Below are 27000 nucleotides of genomic sequence, written 5' to 3' on the forward strand. Positions count from 1 at the left end.
ATTTGCTCCGAATCTCCAGTGCTATTCCACCCTGGCCTTAACATAATCACCAAATTTTACAACCCCAGACCCATAAATCTGCTGACCCTCTGCGATAATGCCATACACTAGTTTACACTCCGAGGCATCTTTATGCAATTTTGATTGATGTCACTTATGGCCACCGAACTCTACCATACACTCAAAAAAACTGGAAAGGAAAACATTTTATGCTACATCCCAAATAGTGTGCCTGGAATCCTTGCATAAAGATTAATTATTAAGGTCCTTCGCAAAAAACAAAAAAGGGACAGGAGGTTTTCACTTTGGACAATTCCTATTTGTTGAAGCGATCCATAGACAATTAGTGGATCTGAAATGGTCTACGCATTTCTTCTTGTGTAGAGCAAGACAGGGAGGGGGGAGCAGTTGAATAAGCCCTGCCCATCGGACCGGACCGCGACAGTTTACATACATCTGAACCGATATAAAAAAGCTATTTATGCATGAAAGGTGCGGGGTCAGGGGGAAGCAAAAGTACTAAGAGAATCCTTATGTGACACAATTGAATGATATCATTATATGATATCTCAAAAAAGGGGTGACAGATTCCCTTTAAATCACTCGAGTGTTGCTTTAGCAGGATGCTTTATGTCATTGTCTTGTTGGAAGGTGAACCCCTGTCCCAGTCTCAAATCACTGACGGATTGAAACAGGTTTTGCTCAAGAATATCTCTGTATTTTGCACCATCCATCTTCTTCTCGACTCAAGCCATTTGCCCTGTCACTGCTGTTGAAAAAAAATATACCATCAGCATAATGCTGTCCTGCCACCACCATGTTGCACTGTGGGGATGGTGTTCTTGGGGTGATGAGCTGTGTTGGTTTGGCACCAGACATAGCGTTTGCCTTGATGGACAAAAAGTTCAATTTTGGTCTCATCTGACCACAGCATCTTCCTCCATACATTTGGGGAGTCTCCCACATGTCTTCTGGCAAACTCAAAACCAGCCTTGCAATTTTTGTCTGTAAGTAAATGCTTGTTCTCTAGCCACTCTTCCATTAAAGGCCAACTCTATGGAGTGTATGGCTTATTGTGGTCGTATAAACAGATACTCCTGTCTCTGCTTGGGAACTCTGCAGTTCCTTTAGGCTTACCCTTGGTCTCTGTGCTGCCTCTCTGATTAATGTCATCCTTGCCCGAGCTGAGAGTTTTGGTGGGCGTCCCTCTCTTGGAATGTCTGTTGTGGTACCATGGTCTTCCCATTTGATGATAATGGATTTAATGGTGCTCTGGGGGGATCATCAGAGATGGGGATATTCCTTTTTTTTTTTTTTTTTTTTTCCCTGACTTGTACTTCTCAACAAGTTTGTCCCTGACTTATTTGGAGATCTCCTTGGTCTTCATGGTGTGGTTTGGTTAGTGGTGCCTCTTGCTTAATGCATAAGAGCCTGGAGCCGAAACAATGGAGCAGTACCTGTGATACGCTCGAGCTGCCTGCCATGCGGGCAACAGTTTGTTTTTAAAACAGAGAGAGACAGCAGCAGGATGAGCTGTTAGGCAACGAGGAAAAAGGGAGGACAGTACAGAAGGAAGGCCTCCATATCTACCTGGCTAGGTGTATCCAAAATTGCTTCTAGGCTGCGCGGCTCTCCATTACGGTCTGTTACCAGTGCCCTGGTCTGTACCATCAACCATCAAGTAGAGGAAAAGAAAACTACAGTACTTGTGTCCTCCAGTGATCTCTTGCGCCCTGAGTCCTGCACCACAAGTTACACGAAGCCTGACAAACAGAATCGGTAGCCCTGGGGCCCAGCTCCACCTGTGGAGAGCAGAACCATCCCAGCTGCGCCAACATCCAGCCCCAGCGGTCTCCTTTAACAGCGTCGGCCATCCGTTGCCGAACACCACAGGTGGCATCACGTTAAATCCCATATACATAGTCCCCATTTTACGGCACAGTCAGGGCCTCGGAGTCGGGTCACGGCCCCATGACTTCCCCAAAGAACTGTCCGACGCGGTTCCGAGTACCACACGGCCCTGTTGGGCATGTCATATTTACCCCCTCTGATCATTTGCACACAGACATTCCAGGTTCCCCTTATATGCCTAGACCCTGCCCACCCCCAGGAACAATCCCCTCTTACTGTACATGCGGCGTCCGGACCTGCAGCTTCTTCCCCTATAACTCCCTTCTTTTCAACCGTTATTGATAGGTCCACTATGGTGGCTAATCCCTCACTGACACGCACTGCTGACTTTGTCAGCGCTAAAATGACTGGTCATTACTTGCAAGCTCTCGTTCCAGTGGACGATCCATAGACATTAGATGGATGGGATTCGAAGAAGACAAGTGTATTATTGGGATATTTATATTTAAGGTTAGGCAGCCATAGGTCAGCTAATAGAGTTTCACCGGCAGGATTTATGGTCATTGCAGGAGGGAGAAAAAAAAATTCTGCTACGAAAATCACTTTGTGACATATTTCCCAATATTACATAAACCGGCTATAAGTTATATTATAGGCTTCTCTGGACTGAGCAGTTCATTAAGAAAAGCAAATAGAGGGGTTGGAGATAGTAGGATTAGGGGGATGAAGAATCGGGCTGAGAACCAATATTCTGTAACAAAGGCAAGGGTATTTTTTTTAATGGTATGACACTTTTTTAAACAGTACAAATCTGACTAAATATACAGAATTGGTGTCTCCAAAATTAATCAAATAGATTTTCTTAAATTTTTTGTATTACTCCATCCAACCCTCCAGAGGACTTGAGTCTTCGGTTGTTTGCACAAAACAATGCAATACTGAACTGTAAAATTACAATTCTCCTATTATAAATCTGTAAGCAGGATTTTGCTACCTCATCTGAGAGCAGCCGGATGTAGGCAAAGAAAAGCTGAATCCAATGATATATCACATATTACTGGGTGCTGTGGTTCTGACACAATTAGAGCTTTTACATTTAGAATGAAGCAGAGCTGAGAAAGCTAACCCGCCCACATCACAGCAATCTGTGTACATGGACAGAGAGGAGCTTAATAATGATGATACGCGAGCGTGCTCGGCACTGCTCGATACTTGATTGAGCATTCGGGTGCTCAATGGAGTATTAAGCAATGCAGAGTACTGCGTGATGCTCGAGTGCTCGGTCCCTGTAATAAACTGAGAATTTTGTGAGCACTTTCTCTCTCATGGATATTTATTTTATTTTACTCATTTATATCGCGCCATTAAATCCACAGCGCTTTACAGACATTATCATCACTGTCCCCGATGGGGCTCACAAGCTATATTCCCTATCAGTATGTCTTTGGAGTGTGGGGGGAGACTGGAGAACCCGAAGGAAGCCCACGCAAACACGGGGAGAACATACAAACTCCTTGCAGATGTTGTCCTTGGTGGGATTTACATCAACCAATGTAGCTCCCACCAGAGACCCAGCCACAGCAGCACAGGGATGTCAGTAGAGCCTGCCACAGCAGCACAGAGGATGTGAGGAGAGCCTTCCACAGCAGCACAGAGGATGTCAGTAGAGCCTGCCACAGCAGCACAGAGGATGTGAGGAGAGCCTTCCACAGCAGCACAGAGGATGTGAGGAGAGCCTTCCACAGCAGCACAGAGGATGTGAGGAGAGCCTTCCACAGCAGCACAGAGGATGTGAGGAGAGCCTTCCACAGCAGCACAGAGGATGTGAGGAGAGCCTTCCACAGCAGCACAGAGGATGTGAGGAGAGCCTTCCACAGCAGCACAGAGGATGTGAGGAGAGCCTGCCACAGCAGCACAGAGGATGTGAGGAGAGCCTGCCACAGCAGCACAGAGGATGTGAGGAGAGCCTGCCACAGCAGCACAGAGGATGTGAGGAGAGCCTGCCACAGCAGCACAGAGGATGTGAGGAGAGCCTTCCACAGCAGCACAGAGAATGTGAGGAGAGCCTTCCACAGCAGCACAGAGGATGTGAGGAGAGCCTTCCACAGCAGCACAGAGGATGTGAGGAGAGCCTTCCACAGCAGCACAGAGGATGTGAGGAGAGCCTTCCACAGCAGCACAGAGGATGTGAGGAGAGCCTTCCACAGCAGCACAGAGGATGTGAGGAGAGCCTTCCACAGCAGCACAGAGGATGTGAGGAGAGCCTTCCACAGCAGCACAGAGGATGTGAGGAAAGCCTTCCACTGCAGCACAGAGGATGTGAGGAAAGCCTTCCACAGCAGCACAGAGGATGTGAGGAGAGCCTTCCACAGCAGCACAGAGGATGTGAGGAGAGCCTGCCACAGCAGCACAGAGGATGTTAGGAGAGCATATTTTCAAGGCATCATAGACTGATGAAAATAGATGATTTTTATCATCTGCTTGTCTCTTTTCTTTACGACTTTCTTTATGGCATAAAACAATTAATATTCCGACTGTCAATCTGATCACATTTTGTTCCTAATGAATTTTTGGATACTTATATGAATTTGTGCAGGTATCTCTGCCTGACATTTGTCACCTCCACATTTGCATTCATTATTGAGTGGGAGCCACCATATGGACGCCACTGACAGGAGAAAACACAATCAACATTTCAAGCTGCTATCAATAACCATCACGTAATGTTCTTGTCTCCTAATATCTTATGAAGCAGGTTTGGGCACATAATGTCAGGATCAGTAAAGAGGGAAAACAGTGCAGAAATCACAGTATTGAATGAGGACTGGCAGTGGTCTCACAGTGATAAATTGCACTGATTAATGGGGCACGCAAATCATCAAGATCCGCTGCTGGCAGCTCCCTTTGCAATTGCCGACTAATGTCATCCCACATGTGCTTAAATGGAGACAATACCAGATACGCTTAAGGTAGCACGAACAGCATGAAGCCTGGCATTGTTGTGTTGAAAAACAGCTCTGGGGGCACTTTGGAGAAATAATCAAATCATAGGTATGTTTTATTTTTAGCCTATGATAAGCCCTGATTAAAAAAAGGGACAGTACAATACACTTAAAGGCAATTGGTTCCTTTATCAAGAAAAGCAATGATTTTTACATGTTACTTTTCGTTTCTGATTTTTCTCATGTGCAAGTGTCTCTCTCCGTAATATGGGCTGAATGTGAGCTCTGGGTATATACAGGGTGATGTTCATACATCAACTATCCTGCAATGATTTACCTCTTTATGCTCCTTCCTTCTACTCTGCAGTCTATTTTGTTCTGCCCTCCCAGAGACTTTACATGCTTTCACCCCCTCCACATTGCTAGTATCTCTAACACTGAGAAAAGAGAAGGAGGAGAGCAAGGAGCCATCAGAACCAGAAACTTTGATGGATATGAATCAGTTTTGCAGATAATTCAGCTTCGTAAAGGACTTATAGACATTACGCAGCAGAAAATACTTTTTTTTAACGTAGGAGACAATAGAAAGCAAATGAACAACAAAAAAAAAATCTGTGTGAAGGTATACATAGACTTTAATAAAGTTGTTTTCTATGATTAAAAAAGTCCTATAATGAAAATAAAAAAAAAATAATATAAAAGCAATAAACAACCAAAAAATAATTGGAGGTAAAACACGAATTCCCTCTCATTCCAAAGCTAATAATGAATTTTGAGAATTTAACCTAAATATTCAGTGATGTGATGACAATAAGCTCTTTAATTAGATGGAACGTATGTTCTGAGATTTTCTAGTGGATCACCTGCACGGTGGAACGGAGCGGAAACAGTCAGTTACGAGAACTTACCCTGTAGAGAGGATGGCACTTGTCCTTGAAGCATGGTGCCAAATGGGCATATATCTGCAGGCTGTAGTAATAAGCCGCCAGCTGGAGCGACAGAGCTGAATGCGATTGCTTTTCAAAGCATTTGTTGGCGTCGAGCACCTACGAAAAAATGAGTGAGATCGAATTGACTTGGCGAAAGGAAAACACACGAGCCTCTGATTTAAAGCCTCTGTCGGTGGAGTGGCTGCAACGCTCCGTGCAATGGTTTATGAGAGACTGCAGCTCGGCTAATTAATGCCTCTTTTACATAATCTTTAAATAATTACGCCGCTTATCAATTTCACTTACAGACGGGATTTCACATCACAGTAAATGGATGAAGCTGCAAACCAAGCACCATGCGGCCAAATACACACGGTCAGATGGGGCCCCAGGTAGGTGTGAGAGCAGGGTATGAAATGTCTAGCATTAGATTTGTCACCCTTATAGGCCTGTGCAAAAGTTGGAGACAGGCGAGTAAAAAAATGCTGCAAAGTGAGAATGGATTCAAAAATAGGAGTGTTAATAACTTACTTTTTAGCAATTAACAAAATGCAAAGTGAATGAACAAAAGAGAAATAGAAATCAAATCAATATTTGGTGTGACTGCTGGTCTTTAAAACAGCATCAGTTTGTTTGGGTACACTGGCACAAAGTCCGATCTTATAGGACTATAGTCAGGTGTATGAGTAACCAATTATACCAAACAGGTAGTAATGATCATCATTTTCATATGTAGGTTAAACGATTGGCATTAACTGAAGAGAAAGCAGACTTAAAACTGGGTGAGGAACAAACAAACTCTGCTACAAAGGTGAGGTTGTGGAAGACTGTTTTATGTCATAGCTCATGCACCATGGCAAGACTGAGCACAGCAACGAGCAACGAACAGCCAAACTGCTATAAAGGGGAGGTTATGGAAGAACGTTTTATGTCATAGGTTATATACCGTGGCAGGATTGAGCACAGCAACAAGACAGAAGGTAGTTATACTGTATCATTGAGGTCTCTTCAAGGCTAACATCTCAAAGCAGACTGGGATTTCAAGATGCACTGTTTAAACGGTTTTGAAGAAGCACCTAAAAATGGGCAACGATGAAGTCCTTAGATGAAGTGGTCAGCAAAGGAAACTTACTGTAGCAGATGAAACACAAATCATGCTTACTTTCCATTGAAATCAGATGTCCAGCAGTGCCATCAGCTAAGAACTGGCACTAACAAGTGGGACCAAGCTATAATCATCAACTGTTCAAAGAAGTATGTGTACAGAGGTGGTCTTCATGGGAGAATTGCAGCCAAAAAGTTATACCTTCAACATGGAAGCAAGGCAAATGACTCAACTGCACAAAAAAATTATTGTAACTGGAGTGCAGAAAAATGGAGCGGGTGCTCAGGACGGAGGAGTCACAATGTGAAATATTTGGCTGTAACAGAAGACTGTTTATTCGCAGGAGGGCTGGAGGCACAATAATGAGTGTTTGTAGGAACAATGAAGCATGGTGGAGGGTGTTTTACATATCTGGAGCTGCATTCCAGCAAATTAAATTGGGGATTTAGTTTAAAGGGAAGGAAAAGTTCAGCAGCAATATCCACAGGCAGCAATTTCATTTAGGAAAACGCCTTATTATAGGTACCGGTAGGGATCCTTAATTGTGGTTGGTTAAGGAACGCTCAACAGTGCTCAGTGATAAAAAGGAAAAAACCACAGGACAATCCAATTTCAGATAATATAATGTACTGTGTGATCAACAAATGACCATGTAATTTAATTTATTAATGGATAGCAGGTACATGGGAAGAATAGTATCCCAGAGTGACCTATGGCCATTTCATGTGTGAATACACTTTCTCAAGGCCTCATGGGAATATCATATCACCATGTGGTTAAGTGCACATTCCCTACAGAAGGATTGGCACAAGCCTAAAACCAACAGAAGATCTGTGGTTAGTTCTCCAAGATATTTGGAACAACCTCCCTGCCAAGATGCTTCAAAACCTTTGCGTAAGTCTACCAAGAAAAATTAGTGAAGGCAAAGGGCAGTCACAGGAAATATTGATTTGATTTATATTTCTCTTTTGTTCATTCACTTTGCATTTTGTTACTTGATATAAATATCTATTAACATTGCTATTTCTGAAAGCATTCCCACTTTGCAGCATGGATGGATTAAGAGCATGCTATTATACAAGGTCTGCATGGGGACAGGGAGCAAAAGTGTCCCTCTTCAATCATCTGACCATTGAGGCATGAAATTGGCTGCAGCAATGAGGACGCTGAAATGGATGTCCTCCAGGATACCCCGTTCCACTCACCTGACCAAAAAATGTGACTTCATCGTTTCATGTCGGAACTCAGACCACCGGTATTGACCAGTGATGGGGCTAGAGTCGATGAGCAGATCTCTAACTGAAACTGTGTCTGCCGTTGGTAAAAATTTTGTGGTGGTCGGACGACCCTTTATAGAGCTGAGCAAAAAGATTGCCTTTGCTGAGGTCCCGCACAACATTTAGTCTAACGGGTAAGCCGGACAATGGAACCCTTGGTCTCACATCCTTACCGAGTTTGGCATTCCCTAGACCGCCCAAAAAAATGAAGTTGCATTGATCCAACAAAAAAAAAAAAAAAAAAAGATGTGTGGAGGGACTAAGTAAATGTTAGATACTGGGCCAAGGGAGTCGGAAGAGAGACTGCAATGTTACAGCTGCCACCAAGGAGTAGAATGGACGCCGGATCAGGGAAATGCAAATGTTCTTGCTCAACTCTACTCTTAATCAGTATACTATATGACAAAGATGGGGGAGAGAGAGTAGCGCTTTTCTGTATAGGTGTGACCATTAAAAGAAAAGCCTCTCACCTGCTAAGGTTGTGCCGATAGGACACAAATCCATATACCTTGTGAACAAATACTGATGGGTGCAGCCAACCTGACTGCTGTGAAATAACCTTCCAAGGAGAGCTCCAGAAAAGCGTAAATCAGGAGGAGAAAATCCGGCGCCCTCAAAATCAAAAAATGTATCGTGCACTGGAGTTAATGAAAACAAGAATAAGGCATCTCAGCTGTACCCAGCCTTCCTCAGGTGAAAATGCATTTAAAACAACAACTGTGACTCCTGAGGAAGGCTGAAAACGCGTTGTTTTTTTCAATTTTTATTCTCATTTTCATCAACTCCGATTTTTGGTCTTTGAGAGCGCTGGTCACCTGGATTTTCTCTTCTCCTCTAACAATCAATTTGGAAACAAAACTGAAAAAGTGCACGTCCAGATGGCAGTGTATCTATTACATTATAAGCGCTTAAGAAGCAGGATTTCTCCATGAAGGAGGGAAAGATGGATAAATAAGGTGGTGAGTCTCTGGACTATCAACAGTAGTGAAGAAAATGGTGGATTAAAAGCAGACTCATGATTATTACCATGCGCTAACATGCTAATCAGAGGGGGGCTGACCTGTGGGGCCCCTTTTTCCGCCCACTTCTGTCAGAATTTAGAACATAACTATCCCATATGCTAGGTTTCCTTTAAAAGAGGTTGTCTGTAGTGATGAGCGAGTATACTTATTACTCGAGAATTCCGAGCATGCTTGGGTGTTTAAGTAGGTTTGGCGTGCCCGGAGATTTATTTTGTGTTGCCGCAGCTGCATAATTTGTGGCTGCTAGACAGCCTGAATACATGTGGGGATTCCCTAACAAACAGGCATTCCCCACATGTATTCAGGCTGTCTAGCAGCCACAAATTATGCAGATGCGGCAACACAAAATAAATCTCCGGGCACGCCAAACCTACTTGAACACCCAAGCATACTCACTCATCACTACTTGTCTGGGCAAACGATACAGATGACCTTTCCTTACGAATGAACTCTGAACAGGTCATGAATATAATAAGCCTGGACAATCCCTTTAAATGCAGTTTATTGTTCATTTAACAGATGTAGCAATCTCCAAACTAACCGATGGCACATTACACTATTTGCACGGCAAAATCAAAAAGTATAAGCGGACCCTCTAGCGCAGAAGCAGCAGCAGCGCAATATGGAGGTGAGCTTAGAGTTTACTACAGTGGTAGAAAAAAAAAAGATGGAGACAAACCTGAGGAAGGGCGAGTAGATAGGCGACAGACAAGGTGATATCGTTCGGCAAAGTGTCGCTCGCCAGCTGCAACAGAACTGGAAAACAAGAAGAGACAGACACCGGTATGATGGTAAATCGATGAACGGGAGATCCGGCGCCCGTTACACCGTGCGCGATAATGATTTGCGTAATTTAAATGAAATGCTCGTTGGTATGATTCACGGCACGGATGGCGGGCGCCGGAGCGGTAATGCTGCCTTACGTTCATTGTTAGGCAAAATATTTTACATTGCAGCTAAACAGGAGAAAACAGATGCTGCGGCAGATTGTGGGAACATAGCCGCTCACAATTCAGCGGGATAATCAGCGGGTCATAAAATAAAATCAACTCCTGGAACAAAGTCGACGACTGTTCGGGAAGAAAAGTGCATGGTCGGCCGAATTCCATCAAACGAGCTAATAATCCTTTACTGCTCCCATTTTCTTTAATAAAAATGCCAATTCCATACGAGGTAAAAATATATAATGGAAGATTATTCCGGAATGGGACTATTCATACACTTTATTCTGCCTGGAAGAGGACATTGCAGCTTTCCGGAGATTCAGAAGCAGCCTTTATGCACTGGACTATACCCTTTGTTATTCCTCCTAGAAAATGTGTGACTACTGTTTGTTAACAAGGGAAAGGGTGGTAATCTAGGATTAAGATTTTCTATGCAACCATTAAAGTGGATCTGTCACCATATTTCAGGATACAAAAGCCACACATTATTAAATGGATCTCTTAGACCGGATGAGGCTGGAACACTTACTCTAAATATTCGTTTCAGACTCGCTGTATAATAATGATATTAAAACAAGAATTTTAAGAGTCCAGAAGTGAGAGCGATCAGGAGTCCAAACATATTCAGTCTCTACTCACCCAGCCCGACTGACAGCTGCAGCTGGTAGTGATCAATGTGAGATCTCAGCAGGGAGGAGGGACCCTGAGGAGCTGTTACTGGGACTATGTGGGTGGAGATTATGTTTGAACTTTCATAAAGGATTATAGTCAATCTGACATTGTGAGTACACCAGTCTCACCACATCTAAGAGCTCTAGTTAATGTACAAGATTGAAGAAACATATACTTACCTCCCGAACTGACTCAACTCCTTCAATGTCAGCATGATCTCCTTTTGGCAGTCAAGTAATATTATGCTATATGGCAGCTGCAGCCAATCATCAGCTGCTGATCCACTTCAGCCTTTCAGTTTTCAGTCTGCCGCAAAGGTCAGGTGACCACCGAGAGTGATGGCGCGAACATCAAAGGAACTGTGTTGATTCAAGAGGGAAGAATGGGCTTTTTTATGTTATTAGGATCACTTTGGGTTTGAAAAAGGGGTTGACAACTTTGCTCAAAAGCCTTATATGACATAGCCATGTGGCTAGCCCGCCTTATCCCTTTCTATGTGACCATAATGCATCCCACACTATACAAACACCGCCAGGAAACAACACGTGTAAAAAGGAGGCCGTCCACCTTAGATCTCCACCCCAGGCCCCCATAAACTTTCAAGCTCAGCTGGGCATGCATGTTTTGTTCAATAGGGAGTGTGGGATAAGGCACTGTCAGACACCTCCGAAAGTGACAACTTCTGTGGCAAAAAAAAAAAAAAAAAAGGGTGGGGTATGGTAAAATCTAGGTGTGTGATGCTTGTTCCACCAAAATAAATGCAAAAAATTTACAGTAAAGATCACCAACAAAATTATTGTCTTACTGACGAGCAAAGGACAGAAAGCCATATTTAGCTCCTCGAGCCTACACTACACCTTCAGCCTCCCTATATTTCTAATGGTAGGTGGGAGCCTCCCGTTACATTCCCCCCCCCCTTTGAGACCCCCTGTAAAGTCCTCCTATACGGCATGCACTTATCAGGCACTAGTGATATGGGAATGTTCACCGATATTATACCGCTACGCTATGGATGAATATGGTTGTAATTGCTTCCTAAATTCGATACGTTGTGATCTCGGTGATAAGATTTGGAAAAGCATCAAGTGTCTTCAGCGCTTCACGAAGTTTACCGAACTGATCAGCTTGTGAAGAATTAAGCTTTAATGATTAATACGGCAGGGTAATATGCTCCTGGCTGTGCTATCTCTCACCCAGCGCTTCTGTCATTAATACATCTATTGTTCTCATCTGAACAGCTGAGATCTGAAGGTGACATTACGAAAAAGAGCTTCCGCTGAGATAAATTGCTCTAATTGCTTTGCAATTCTGATAGAACATAAAAAACGGCAACAAAAAGTTGTTATTGGTTTAATAATCCTCATTCTATTAAAGTCCTTTTCATTTATAATAGGAAACACCCGGAGAGGTTTATATCCATAAATTCAGAATTCGCTCACATTATTCAGATTCCGTGCTCAGGAGGGAATTCGCACAGCGCAGATAACATTTATGGAGGATCAGTGGAAATTAGTCAAAATCTGATCTTTCTGGTTGTTTAAAAGTAGTTTTTTATGCCATAAATACATCATGGGCTTTGCATTGTCGAAAAAACGGCATAAAAACGCTTAAGATCACCAAGCACAATGCCGAGCACAGGAAGAAGTGATGTACGGCATATTCCGTACTGGACACTAGAGCGACGGATCAAACTTTCTGATTGACGAGTTTGGGTTTAGTGAATGATTTAAGTATGGCATTTACGTACAAACGTGTATCGTCTAAAAGAGGCGAGAACAGCTTTTGGCCTGTCTCAGAACATAACCAACGAGGACACGCACAATGATCATTAGCCTTTTCACAGTCTGCGGGGCAGAGTAGACCCGTCATAAATAAAACATATTTCGGGGGAATTAATTTTTAAGGACACTGGCATTCGTCTTTGAAATGCCAACGACGGCGTCAAAACATCTAAACAATAATTACAGTTGCCGTAAAAGTCGAAAAGGAATAAATTGTACATCTGGTCATGTGGAGAAAAAAAAAAACAAGAAGGAAAAAAAACAGACAAAGCGTTTCTAACAGCCTCCTATTCATTATCTGGCATTGAAGGCCGAGCACCAGCGTCTATGGGCTCTGCGGTTACTATTATGTTTATTGCTACGGCTCAACAAACGCATTTAAATGGTGGTCAAAGCCATAAAGCTCAGCGGAGTAGGTAAACACGATCCGAAGTAAATGGCGTGCTTAATTCTCTTCTCTTTTTTTTTCCATAGATTATTCTACTGCCCGGATTTTTCTCTCTCAAGGTTAAGGCTTGCAGAGCTGTACGGTGAGGCGGCAGAGTGCTCTGCGGCTCTGCTACTGCACAATTCATGTCAGTTGGCGCGTCCGCGGCTACGGTAAATCATGGCCCTCTGGGGGTCCACATTATGGATCGGATTCATTTCTCTCGCTGGCAGCTGTTCTTAAAATTCAGCAAAAATAATGGGAAATGTTGGTAAATTTGTATTTTTATACCGGTTTCTTAGAATTGCTTTTACAGCAAAGTAAAGAAGTGATATAAATATGTATTTATAGATTCCAATATTTAACAGATTATCAATGCCCTGTATGAAGTATCACCAACAAAACATATTCCCAATCCGTGTCCATAGCTACTAATTAGGAATCCGTTATTTTTAAAGGAGAACCAGAGTCATGATATACTGTACAAAAATGATAAAGATTTTATTATTCCAATAAAGGTATCAATGATAAACATATACAAAATAAAAAAGTAAATGGGTACCAAAGGTTTTGATCCAAAGGTGAGATGAATGAACAATGGCCAGGATCACAATGATGCGGAGCACCAATGAATTTTATCAAACTACACAAGAGACACCAGCATCCATTAGCTTTCTTATGCCCGATTGTTCCATTTAGTGCCCTATACCAGATTATGGAAAGGGAGAAATCTAGCGGAAACGCTGTGATGCCAAGTATATTATGAAGTGTAAGGTACGTTTCTTGTGCACGCTATAAATAACACAACTAGCTGAAGAGCCCAGGGCTGCCCAGGCATAGTAACTAACTGTGGTTAGTTATAGCAAATTATAATTATCCTCCATCCCATAGTCCCGTGCCCATATACCCATCATACATATCCAAGATCCAATAGGCCCGTGCCCATATACCCATCATACATATCCAAGATCCAATAGGCCCGTGCCCATATACCCATCATACATATCAGCCATCCCATAGTCCAGTGCCCTATACCCATCATACATATTCTCTATCCCATAGTCCTGTGCCCATATACCCATCATACATATTCTCTATCCCATAGTCCAGTGCCCTATACCCATCATACATATTCTCCATCCCATAGTCCTGTGCCCATATACCCATCACACATCCTCCATCCCATAGTCCCGTGCCCATATACCCATCACACATATCCGCCATCCCATAGTCAACCATTATGACATCATAATGAGCGGCGGGGCTTGCAACCTATGATGACATCAGCGTCGCCATGGCAACCATTGTGACATCATAATGAGGGGCGGGGCTTGATACGCACACACTGTTTCCCCATTATGCAAATAGGGGCATTATGACATCATAATGAGGGGTGGGGCTTGACACGCACACACTTTTTCCCCAGTATGTAGATAGGGGCAAAATTGTTTGGTAAATTGGTGGGGTTAAAATTTCGCCTCACAACATAGCTTAGGACGCTCTCGGGGTCCAGACGTGCGACTGTGCCAAATTTTGTGGCTGTAGCTGCGACGGTGCGGATGCCTATCCCGGACATACACACATACACACTTTGAGCTTTATATAATAATAATATATATATATATATATATATATATATATATATATATATATATATATATATATATATATACATATACATATACATACACACACACACACACAATGTTTCACATACTGCGTGTTTAGCATCCGCATTTAAATCCCAGCAAGCGAAAGTTCATAGGTGTGAACGAAAGATCAAAATGCTTCTCATTCATGGAATGATTGGATTATTTAAACTGGAACATACAAGTGCTTCTCACTAAATAAGAATATCAAAAAGTTAATTTATTTTAGTTCTTCAATTCAAAAAGTGAAACTCATATATTATATAGAGTCATTACAGAGTGATCTATTCCAAATGTTTATTTCTGTTAATGTTGATGATTATGGCTTACAGCCAATGAAAATCCAAACGTCATTACCTCAGTAAATTAGAATCCTTTATAACATTGAAAAAAGAAATCCGAAATGTTGGCCTACTGAAATGTATTTTCACTAAATGCACTCAATACTTGGTCGGGGCTCCTTTTGCATCAATTACTGCATCAATGCGGCGTGGCATGGAGGCGATCAGCCTGTGGCAGTGCTGAGGGGTTATGGAAGCCCAGGTTGCTTTGATAGCAGCCTTCAGCTTGTCTGCATTGTTGGGTCTGGTGTCTCTCATCTTCCTGTTGACAATACCCCATAGATTCTCTATGAGGTTAAGGTCAGGCGAGTTTGCTGGCCAATCATGCACAGTGATACTGTTGTTTGTAAACCAGGTATTGGTACTTTTGGCAGTGTGCACAGGGGCCAAGTCCTGCTGGAGAATGACATTTCCATCTCCAAAAAGCTTGTCGGCAGAGGGAAGCATTAAGTGCTCTAAAATTTCCTGGGAGACGGCTGCACTGACTTTGATCTTGATAAAACACAGTGGACCTCAGGGCTGCCATTAGGAATTTCGGGGCCCAATAATGGCAACATTTTCGGGCCCCTTGAGACTCCGTCCATGCTCCACCCTTCGAACCTTCCACAGTCCCATTGCCCGCTCTTGGAAAAACTCATCTTCACCAATCAGATATTAACAGTTCCCATCAAACACCAGATCACATTCATAACCAATTAAAAGATGTACCAAATGTATAGAAATAAATAGTCAAGCACAAACAATATAATCCTACAGAAAAATGTGCCACAAAGACAAGGTACGAGGAGGTAATATAAGTAATTTATTTTATTAGGTAAATATCGCTTTAAAAATCAGTATGTAGCTGAATAAAATTACTGGAGCACAGAAAAGTATATAATAAAATAATACAATGCCACAAAATCTGCATAAAATATCTTACAAATGCACACTGCCAATATTTAAGAAGAAGGCTAGCGCCGAAACGCGCGTAGGGACCCTGGCAGCACGCTTTATATAGGTAATTTATGTCCTATCTAGCATTATCCTTTTGCAACACGGCACTTTATTTGCTAATGGACATTGTTTAGCCCTATTTGCTTCCTGTTTAGTTCTATTGGCACTATGGCACTTTACTTGTTAATGGACATTCCTTAGCTCTTTTGTTTGCACTATTCAGCCCCATATATATTAAAATTATTTAGCACATGAATGTTATTCATTGTTGTACCTTGCACTCCAGCACTTTTGTATTCATTAGCACCTTGTGGTTTATTACCTTTTTCTAATAGCATATGGGTTTTGCTTTAGTATATTACATATTGGCAGTGTGCATTTGTAAGATATTTTATGCAGATTTTGTGGCATTGTATTATTTTATTATATACTTTTCTGTGCTCCAGTAATTTTATTCAGCTACATACTGATTTTTAAAGAGATATTTACCTAATAAAATAAACTAGTTATATTACCTCCTAGTACCTTGATCTTGTCTTTGTGGCACATTTTTCTGTAGGATTCTACACATTCATAACCAGCAGCTTTTGTTCTGGCCAAAATAATTTTTAAGCTGCCTCCACAACACGGTAGACTCTTTTGGCCGGGCCCTACTCTAACCTAACCTATTAAATATATTTTATGTATTTTTCTTTAAGGGAATTGTCATGATCACGTGTGTCAGGACGCAGATGTTTCCGCAAGGCGGACCCATAACACACGTGACCCTGGATACACCGCCTCCAGTGGGGCGCATTTAAATAATAATACGTGCAGGTGGATACGCCGCCTCCACCTGGCGAATTTAGGTATTAAACGTTAATAAACATTCTGGAAACCCCGCCTCCAGTATGGCGAATTTAAATAATAAGGGGGACCTGGGAAACATTAACAATGGTGGGCCCTGCAATAGGGAAAAGGGAATTGGAGACCTCCTGAGCTCCCCTGAGCCAGTGTCCCTGCACTCCTAACGTTCCCTATACAGGCTCTCCAAAAACAGAGTGAACACAAACTCACAATATCACAGCAGTGATTGCACACCCCTAGCACACCTTTATAGGGTGTCACACCTGATCCATAATTAATTGCACAAAAACCTAAAGTGCAATACACCTAACCACCACCGGGGACAGTCAAGACACCCTGGAACTTTCCAAAGTAAAAAAAGTTCACCCAGTGCTTTTAATACCGCCAGATCCAACACTGGATCATGACAGGAATGAGTCACAAACATTTTTTTTAAATGACTATTAATACCACATACAAGAGACAAATATTACCACCAGATAGTGACAGAATACTACAATACTGATCATTAATTAAAAAAACAAAAAACACAATACTAAGACATTATACTTGTACTCAGGACCTCTGCATTTACTGTCAGTGTACAGGTAATAAAGTGATCACCGGTGACATTATACACAGGAACTCCGTATATAGTATCAGTGTACAAGTAATACAGTGATCACCAGTGACATTATACACAGGAGCTCTGTATACAGTGTCAGTGGACAGATAATATAGTGATCACTGGTGACATTATACACAGGACGCCTGTATACAGTGTCAGTGTACAGGTAGTACAGTGATCACCGGTGACATTATACACAGGACCTCTGTGTATAGTATACAGTGTATAGTGTCAGTGCACAGGTAAAACACGGACTCACCAGTAATGTCTCTACCTGAAGTCCTTCATCTTTGATTTTCTTTTTCATACAGCACAGACCGCCATCACTTCTTCCAGCCAGGACTCGTCTCTGCATAAAATAACACACAGTTACCTAGAGCACTGCTTCCAAAGCACATTCCCCACTTTTTCCCTTTCTTATACACTAAACATCTGAATACAGATATATATACCCACCATTAATATATAATTGGTTATTATGCAATCCCCCATTCCAAATATAAATTATAATCCGACACTGTGCCCCTGCTAACTATAAATGCCACTTTCCCCACCTAATATATAATTTAGCACCTGTACTCTTTCCCTCAATGCCCCCCAGTATGTACCTCCCACTTCCTCAATTCATTATATTTACAAGCCCCTTCCGCCCCAATTCATTGCCTTGTCTTCTCTCTCTCCCACCCTCTATCCATTATCAACAGCTCTTCATCACATTCAATACATCATTTACTCCCCTACCCTCAAAATTCATTATTTGCTTTCTCCCAGATCATTTGCTCTCCCCATCCCCCACTTCAATTCAATTGCTGTCCCCATCCCTCACTCTCATGTCCCCTCCCCTTCCGTCATCATGTGCAGTCCCTCCCCACAGTTCATGTTCATTCCCCTGTAACCCCCCACTTCATCATGTGCAGTCCCCTTTAACCCACTTTATCATGTGCAGTGCCCTTTAAACCCCAACTTCATCATTTGCAGTTGCCTTTAATCCCCCAACCTCATCATGTGTAGTCCCCCCCTTTAACCCCCATCTTCATCATGTGCAGTCCCCTTTAACCCCCTTCATCATGTGCACTCCCCTTTAACCCATCTTCATCATGTGCAGACCTCTTTAACCCCCAACTTCATCATATGCAATCCCCTTAACCCCCAACTTCATCATGTGTAGTCCCCCTTCCTCCCCACTTCATCATTTGCAGTTCCCCCTCCTCCACTCACCCATTTAATTCATTTTATAAAGAAAACAAAAAACATTTTTTATATTTACCTCACAGACGCTCCCCAGCAGCGCAGCTCTGCTTGAAGCGTCCGGTACATGTCAGCGCGTACGCACCGCCACCATCACCTCACAGGAAATACACAGAAGATGGAGGGAGCGGAAGCTGTGCAACCATCAAGGTAAGACGGCTGTGCACAGCTCCGAGAATGCTCCCGGGCTCCAGCGCCGATGTGTGAACCGCCGCGCGCATCACTTTACTGCACTATCGGGCCCGGTGAGCAGAAGCACATAAGCATGGCCCCGGACCTGTGGGCCCCTCTGTCAACTGCTGTTCACCAGGCCCCATACAGCAGTAAGGGCAGTAAAGCCCTGATGGCGGCCCTGGTAGACCTACACCAGCAGATGACATGGCTCCCCAAACCATCACTGATTGTGGATACTTCACACTAGACCTCAAGCAGCTTGGATTGTGGCCTCTCCACTCTTCCACCAGACTCTGGGACCTTGATTTCCAAGTGAAATGCAAAATGTACTTTCATCTGAAAAAAACACCTTGGACTGCTGAGCAACAGTTCAGTTCTTTTTCTCCTTGGCCCAGGTAAGTGGCTTCTGGCATTGTCTATTGGTCATGAGTGACTTGACACAAGGAATGCGACACTTGTAGCCCATGTCCTAGATACGTCTGTGTGTGGTGGCTCTTGAAGCAATGACTCCAGCAGCAGTCCACTCCTTGTGAATCTCCCCCAAATTTTTGAATAGTCTTTTCTTAACAATCCTTTCAAGGTTGCAGTTATCCCGGTTGCTTGTGCACCTTTTTCTACCACACACTTTCTTTCCACTCAACTTTCCATTAATATGCTTGGATTGGGGACAGTGCCAATAATGTCTGGAAAGCGCTGTGGAATTAGTGGCGCTATATAAATGAGCAAAATAAATAAATACAGCACACTGTGAACAGCCAGCTTCTTTAGCAATAACCTTTTGTGGCTTACCCTCCTTGTGGAGTGTGTCAATGACTGCCTTCTGGACGACAAGTCAGCAGTCTTCCCCATGATTGGGGATCCTACTGAAACAGACTAATGGACGTTTTTAAGCGCTTAGGAAGCCTTTCAAGGTGTTTTTTGTTAATTTATTCTAATTTACTGAGATTATGACTTTTGGGTTTTCATTGGCTGTAAGCCATAATCATCAACATTAACAGAAATAAACATCTGAAATAGATCACTCTGTAATGACTCTATATAATGAGTTTCACTTTTTGTATTGAAGAACTGAAATAAATTAACTTTTTGATGATATTCTAATTTTGTTAGAAGCACCTGTAAATCATCATCCTCAGCAGCACATCGCCTCGAGTAAACTGCGTATGTGCTGCTGATATATGATGTGTATGTATAGGGACAGACTGAACTACTAGTGATCATTCTCTCCGCGTCATTCTCTGTCAGGTAGTGAAGAGAGGCCGGGAATCAAGTGGCGAACGACTTCAATGCTGTCAATCACTCTCATTTAAAAGTCTGAACTCAGCGCATGCAAGTGCAACCGAAATGTTTCTTCATGATGGTGCAATATGTTTGCATTTGAAGCCCCACTTTGTCAAAAAATGGCCATGCTTCTCATAGACAGATTCCCATACTGTACCTCCTGTATGCGCTCGCCAGGGGACACAGAACCAGTGTGTACCTAGCTTGTGCTGGCTTACAATCATTGCACCAGATGCATCTTGTGCCCTTTCATCCGGTGTTTGCCGTGCTGTTTAGACGAGTCACTAATCAGGAATGAGCACTCCTAGGCATAGCCCTTTTCAGACTACACACCCCTAATGTGGCTCCAAAAACTGTCAAGCCCCAGCGGTCAGAGATTCTAGAGATACTGTATGCCGGAACCTCAAGGGAAAAAATCCAGTTTCAAAGAGTTAGATATTTCTTGTACAATGAAAAGTCATATAACTCTCCAATAGAATAGTGTGTGTATATATATATATATATATATATATATATATATATATATATATATATATATATATATATATACACACACACACACTCACTGGCCACTTTATTAGGTACACCATGCTAGTAAGGGGTTGGACCCCCTTTTGCCTTCAGAACTGCCTCAATTCTTCGTGGCAGAGATTCAACAAGGTGCTGGAAGCATTCCTCAGAGATTTTGGACCATATTGACATGATGGCATCACACAGTTGGCGCAGATTTGTCGGCTGCAAATCCCTGATGCGAATCTCCCGTTCCACCACATCCCAAAGATGCTCTATTGGATTGAGATCTGGTGACTGAGGAATCCATTTGAGTACAGTGAACTCATTGTCATGTTCAAGAAACCAATCTGAGATGATTCGAGCTTTATGACATGGCGCATTATCCTGCTGAAAGTAGCCATCAGATGTTGGGTACATTGTGGTCATAAAGGGATGGACATGGTCAGCAACAATACTCAGGTAGGCTGTGGCGTTGCAACGATGCTCAATTGGTACCAAGGGGCCCAAAGAGTGCCCAGAAAAAATTCCCCACACCATGACACCACCACCACCAGCCTGAACCGTTGATACAAGGCCGATGCACAGTGACACCATCTGCAGCAAGATGATGCTGCAGGTCTTTGGAGGTGGTCTGTGGATTGTCCTTGACTGTTCTCACCATTCTTCTTCTCTGCCTTTCTGATATTTTTCTTGGCCTGCCACTTCTGGGCTTAACAAGAACTGTACCTGTGTTCTTCCATTTCCTTACTATGTTCCTCACAGTGGAAACTGACAGGTTAAATCTCTGAGACAACTTTTTGTATCCTTCCCCTGAAAAGCTATGTTGAATAATCTTTGTTTTCAGATCATTTGAGAGTTGTTTTGAGGAGCCCATGATGCCACTCTTCATAGGAGAATCAAATAGGAGAACTACTTGCAAGTGGCCACTTTAAATACCTTTTCTCATTATTTGATACACCTGGCTATGAAGATCAAAGCTCAATGAGGTTACAAAACCAATTTAGTGCTTCAGGAAGTCAGTAAAAAGTAGTTAGGAGTGTTCAAATCAAGAAAATGATAAGGGTGCCCATACTTTTGCACCGGTGAAATTTTGTTTAAATGCAGATTGCACATTTTCTGTTAGTACAATAAACCTCATTTGAATCCAGAAATATAACTGAGTCCATCAGTTATTAGATATATGAAACTGAAATAGCTGTTGCAAAAACCAAAATTGTTATAAAGAAAAAAGGTTAACATTAATAGGGGTGCCCAAACTTTTACATATGACTGTACACTCACTGGCCACTTTATTAGGTACACCTGTCCAACTGTGTGTTAAGACTTAATTTCGAATCAGCCAATCACATGACGGCAACTCAGTGCATTTAGGCATGTAGACATGGTCAAGACAATCTCCTGCATTTCAAACCGAGCATCAGTATGGGGAAGAAAGGTGATTTGAGTGCCTTTGAACGTGGCATGATTGTTGGTGCCAGAAGGGCTGGTCTGAGAATTTCAGAAACTGCTGATCTACTGGGATTTTCACGCACAACCATCTCTAGGGTTTACAGAGAATGGTCCGAAAAAGAAAAAAAATCCAGTGAGCGGCAGTTCTGTGGCCGGAAATGCCTTGTTGATGCCAGAGGTCAGAGGAGAATGGGCAGACTGGTTCGAGCTGATAGAAAGGCAACAGTGACTCAAATTGCCACCCGTTACAACCAAGGTAGGCAGAAGAGCATCTCTGAACGCACAGTGCGTCGAACTTTAAGGCAGATGGGCTACAGCAGCAGAAGACCACACTGGGTACCACTCCTCTCAGCTAAGAACAGGAAACTGAGGCTACAATTTGCACAAGCTCATCGAAATTGGACAGTAGAAGATTGGAAAAACGTTGCCTGGTCTGATGAGTCTCGATTTCTGCTGCGACATTCGGATGGTAGGGTCAGAATTTGGCGTAAACAACATGAAAGCATGGATCCATCCTGCCTTGTATCAACGGTTCAGGCTGGTGGTGGTGGTGTCATGGTGTGGGGAATTTTTTCTGGGCACTCTTTGGGCCCCTTGGTACCAATTGAGCATCGTTGCAACGCCACAGCCTACCTGAGTATTGTTGCTGACCATGTCCATCCCTTTATGACCACAATGTACCCAACATCTGATGGCTACTTTCAGCAGGATAATGCGCCATGTCATAAAGCTCGAATCATCTCAGATTGGTTTCTTGTACATGACAATGAGTTCACTGTACTCAAATGGCCTCCTCAGTCACCAGATCTCAATCCAATAGAGCATCTTTGGGATGTGGTGGAACGGGAGATTCGCATCAGGGATGTGCAGCCGACAAATCTGCGCCAACTGTGTGATGCCATCATGTCAATATGGTCCAAAATCTCTGAGGAATGCTTCCAGCACCTTGTTGAATCTCTGCCACGAAGAATTGAGGCAGTTCTGAAGGCAAAAGGGGGTCCAACCCCTTACTAGCATGGTGTACCTAATAAAGTGGCCAGTGAGTGTATATATATATATATATATATATATATATACCAAGTTTGTCTTAGTATGTAAATGAGCTGTTAGGATCTATGGGCCAGACATAGATCTTCCTTAGAATCTGCCTCCAGAGCATATTTTAACTGAAAGAGGGTGTTACCAGTGTGAGACATTTAGATCAGGAAAGCAGACTGCCAGTCATTACATGTCTCACATGGGCAACAACTCCTTTCATTTATAATAAGCTCTGGAGGAAGATTCTCAGGGAGATCTATGTCCGGCTCATAGATTTTAGCTTATTTATAGGTTAAGAAAAATGTGGATTTCTTTGGAATAAGACATCAGATCACAGATATCATGGAATAATTTGACTCAACTTTCTGTACCTATGTTCCCATATAAAAGGCTTAGGAGGGTTGATCCTACTCACAGATTCCCTTTAATAGAAATCACTACCATGTCCTTTGAGGTCTCTGATAACCGCACCGTAAGGAGGTTTGCACCAATGTGTTCACATCTCAGGAACTAGCTGGTCTCTATATGAAAAGAACTACACAAATACGTTGGAAATTGCTACAATTTTCCATCCAGCAATGAATACCCTCCATTCTCTGAAACAAGAACGTTCCTTTAACAAGGTGGGAACACCCTTTAAATTACAGCACTTTCCACCAAATCCTGTGGCCACACAAATGATTTCCTTTCCACTGTGGGTGTCACGCCGTGCAGCCTCATTACCGGCATCTTTCAGTAAAGGCGCAGTGCGGATGGAAACATTTCAGGACCACGGACAGCAGCTTAGTATCTTACATGCCACAGGTCACCGAAAGCAGCTTTAACAGGCCATAAGGGGAACTCTGCCTTAAAGGGGTTGTATCAAGTATATAGATTATCCCCTATCGATGAGATCGGCGATTACTTATTGATTAACTGGAGGTCCGACCATCAGGACTCCTCACTGCCCTATAATGGTGGCTGAGCTTGTGCACTTCTGCTCCATTAATTCGTTAGAGGTCAGCCGGAAATAATCGAGCTGCACTCAACCAACTCCTGCAATGCCTTGCGATCAATAAGATATCCCCCCCTTTTACTACTGAGGTGGCATATTCCATTACTTCCTTGCACTGCACCACACCAGTCCATGGATTGACTATGGTATTGCAAAAAGCTCCAAAAAATGACCAATCGCGAATAACCTATCCCCAACTATGGCGCTGTTTGGGCTCTCCCTGCTAACACTGAAACTGTCCAATCAGCGCTGATAATACTAGACTGTGCAGGGGCCACGCCGCTGTGCCAAGAGGAACAGTAGCACCCAGTTGTCTGTTTATTCGTAAACATTCAGGAGGGAATACAGAGAAACAGAAATTGGCATTTCATGGGGAACAAAAGTATGGACGAAATCAGACACATGAGCGTGGATACCCTATAAATATTAAATTATATACAACATGTACACTTTTTATTATAGTTTCCCTACAAGATTTTCTGATCTTTTTTTTTACTTGGACACTTCACATTTGAGCACTTGGGCCTTGGGACTGGAGCAGACTAGCGCTAGTCAGCAGTCGCCCCATCGTGCTGCTGACCTCTACATAAGGCTGCTGTCACCAACACCACAGAGGCAGCGGAGACGGCGGGCACCGGTAACTGCTCAATGGAGGAGCTGAAGATGAAGTGCTCATATTTTTAGACTAGATGGTGGCCCAATTCTAATGCACTGGGTATTCTAGAATATATATGCAGTTTATTTTTGAAGATTTAATAAAAATGCAATAATGCACCCCCCAATCCTGATATGTATCGTTCTCTCACCCCCAATCCTGATATGTATGGTTCTCTCACCCCCAATCCTGATATGTATGGTTCTCTCACCCCCAATCCGGATATGCATGGTACCCCTCAACCCCCTATCCTGGTATGCATGGTCCCCTGACCCCCCAATCCTGGAATGCATGGTCCTTTCACCCCCCAATCCTGGAATGCATGGTCCTCTCACCCCTCTTTCCTGGTATTCATGGTCCTCTTATCCCCCCCCTTTCGGGGTATGCATGGTCCCCTCACCCCCCCCTTTCGGGGTATGCATGGTCCCCTCACCCCCCCCTTTCGGGGTATGCATGGTCCCCTCACCCCCCTATCCTGGTATGCATGGTCCCCTCACCCCCTTTCTTGGTATGCATGGTCCCCTCACCCCCTTTGCTGGTATGCATGGTCCTCTCACACCCCAATCCTGGTATGTATGCTCACCGTCACCCCCTTTTTTGGTATGTATGGTCTCATCCCCCAATCCTAGTATGCATGGTATCCTCACCCACCTTTCCTGGTATGCATGGTATCCTCACCCACCTTTCCTGGTATGCATGGTCCCCTCACCCCCCTATCCTGGTATGCATGGTCCCCTCACCCCCCTTTCCTGATATGCATGGTCCCCTCACCCACCTTTCTTGGTATGCATGGTCCCCACTCCCCCCAATCCTGGTATGCATGGTTCCCTCACCCCCCTTTCCTGGTATGTATGGACCCCTCACCACCCAATCCTGGAATGCATGGTCCTCTCACCACCACCATCCTGGAATGCATGGTCCCCCCTCACTCCCCTATCCTGGAATGCATGGTCCCCTAACCCCCCTAATCCTGGTATGCATGGTCCCCTCACCCCCCTTTCTTGGTATGCAAGGTCCTCTCACCATCCCTATCCTGGTATACATGGTCCCCTCACCCCCCTATCCTGGAATGCATGGTCCCCTCACTAACCTATCCTGGAATGCATGGTCCCTTCACCCCCCAATCCTGGTATGCATGGTTCCCTCACCCACCTTTCCTGGTATGTATGGTCCCCTCACTCCCCTTTCCTGGTATGTATGGTCCCCTCACTCCCCTTTCCTGGTATGCATGGTCCCCTCACCCCCCTTTCCGTGTAGCCGCGACCAATCAGCGTCGCGGCTCTCTGTCCGCGACCAATCACTGCCACGGCCCTGTACAAAAATAATATTAAAACATTTTAAAAAAGTTATTCTCACTTTCCGACGGCCTCCTGTCTTCTTTCCACGCGCCCGGCCTCGCGTTCCCAGTAATGCTTTGCGGCTTAGACCGCTGATGACGTCGGTCTTCTTTCTCGCTCTCGCGAGAGTGACGTTGGTCTTCTTTCTCGCTCTCGCGAGAGTGACGTCATCAGCGGTCTAAGCCGCAAAGCATTACTGGGAACGCGAGGACGGGCGCGTGGAAAGAAGACAGGAGGCCGTCGGAAGGTGAGAATAACTTTTTTATTTTAATTCTTTTTTTTACAGATTAAGGCCTGCGGCCGCGACCAATCAGTGGCAGGCGCAGCTTAGGTCTGTTTCACACTTCCGTTTTTGACAATCAGTCAAAATCCGCCGTTTTTGCAAAAAAAAACGGATCCGCCATTTTTTTTGGCGGATCCGTTTTTTTCCCCCATTGAGTTGCATTACCGGCGGATCTTGACGGATGGCCATCCGTTGGATCCGTTTTTTTGCGGATCCGTCAATTTTTTTGCGTCCGCCGAGATGCCTGGACGGACCATGCAACGTTTTTTTTGCTGCAGGATCTGCATTTTTATAGTACGCATGCCCGGAGGAATGAAGTCTGCCGGAAATTTAACCCTGAAATCATTTCTGGCGGACAGAAAAAAAATTCTCTCTCTCTCCCCCCTTCCCGGGCAGCAGTTCCTTTAAAATTCTTCATTCATCGGATCCGTCAAAAAAAACGGTCCGGTGGCATCCGTTCACATCACTTAGCAACGGATCCGCTTTCCACCATTTTGGCGGATTTTAACTGACACAAAAAACCTGAAGTGTCAAACAGGCCTTACCGTTACAAACAGCTGCGCCTGTCGCTGATTGGTGGCGGCTGCGACCAATCAGCGGCCGGCGCTTTCGGTTACAGACAGACACGATAAGGCGTTTAAATATATATATATATATATATATATATATATATATATATATATATATATATATATATAT

At 43.6% G+C, this 27000-nt stretch overlaps 1 protein-coding gene across 3 annotated transcripts in view; it reads right to left on the reverse strand.

The window, feature by feature from the left end:
* The window catches only part of NBAS (NBAS subunit of NRZ tethering complex), an 816956-nt gene that overhangs the window by 344163 nt on the left and 445793 nt on the right, over positions 1-27000 (reverse strand). For all 3 annotated transcript variants that reach the window (XM_073568249.1, XM_073568248.1, XM_073568250.1), the window contains exons 39-40: positions 9806-9882; positions 5702-5839 (exon numbers count right to left, since the gene is read on the reverse strand). In XM_073568249.1, the coding sequence (XP_073424350.1) occupies positions 5702-5839; positions 9806-9882 (215 nt within the window). The remainder of the gene's footprint in view (positions 1-5701; positions 5840-9805; positions 9883-27000) is intronic.

The sequence above is a fragment of the Dendrobates tinctorius genome, unplaced genomic scaffold, assembly GCF_039654945.1.
Source record: "Dendrobates tinctorius isolate UK_male_01 unplaced genomic scaffold, ASM3965494v1 ptg000021l, whole genome shotgun sequence".
NCBI lineage: Eukaryota > Metazoa > Chordata > Amphibia > Anura > Dendrobatidae > Dendrobates > Dendrobates tinctorius.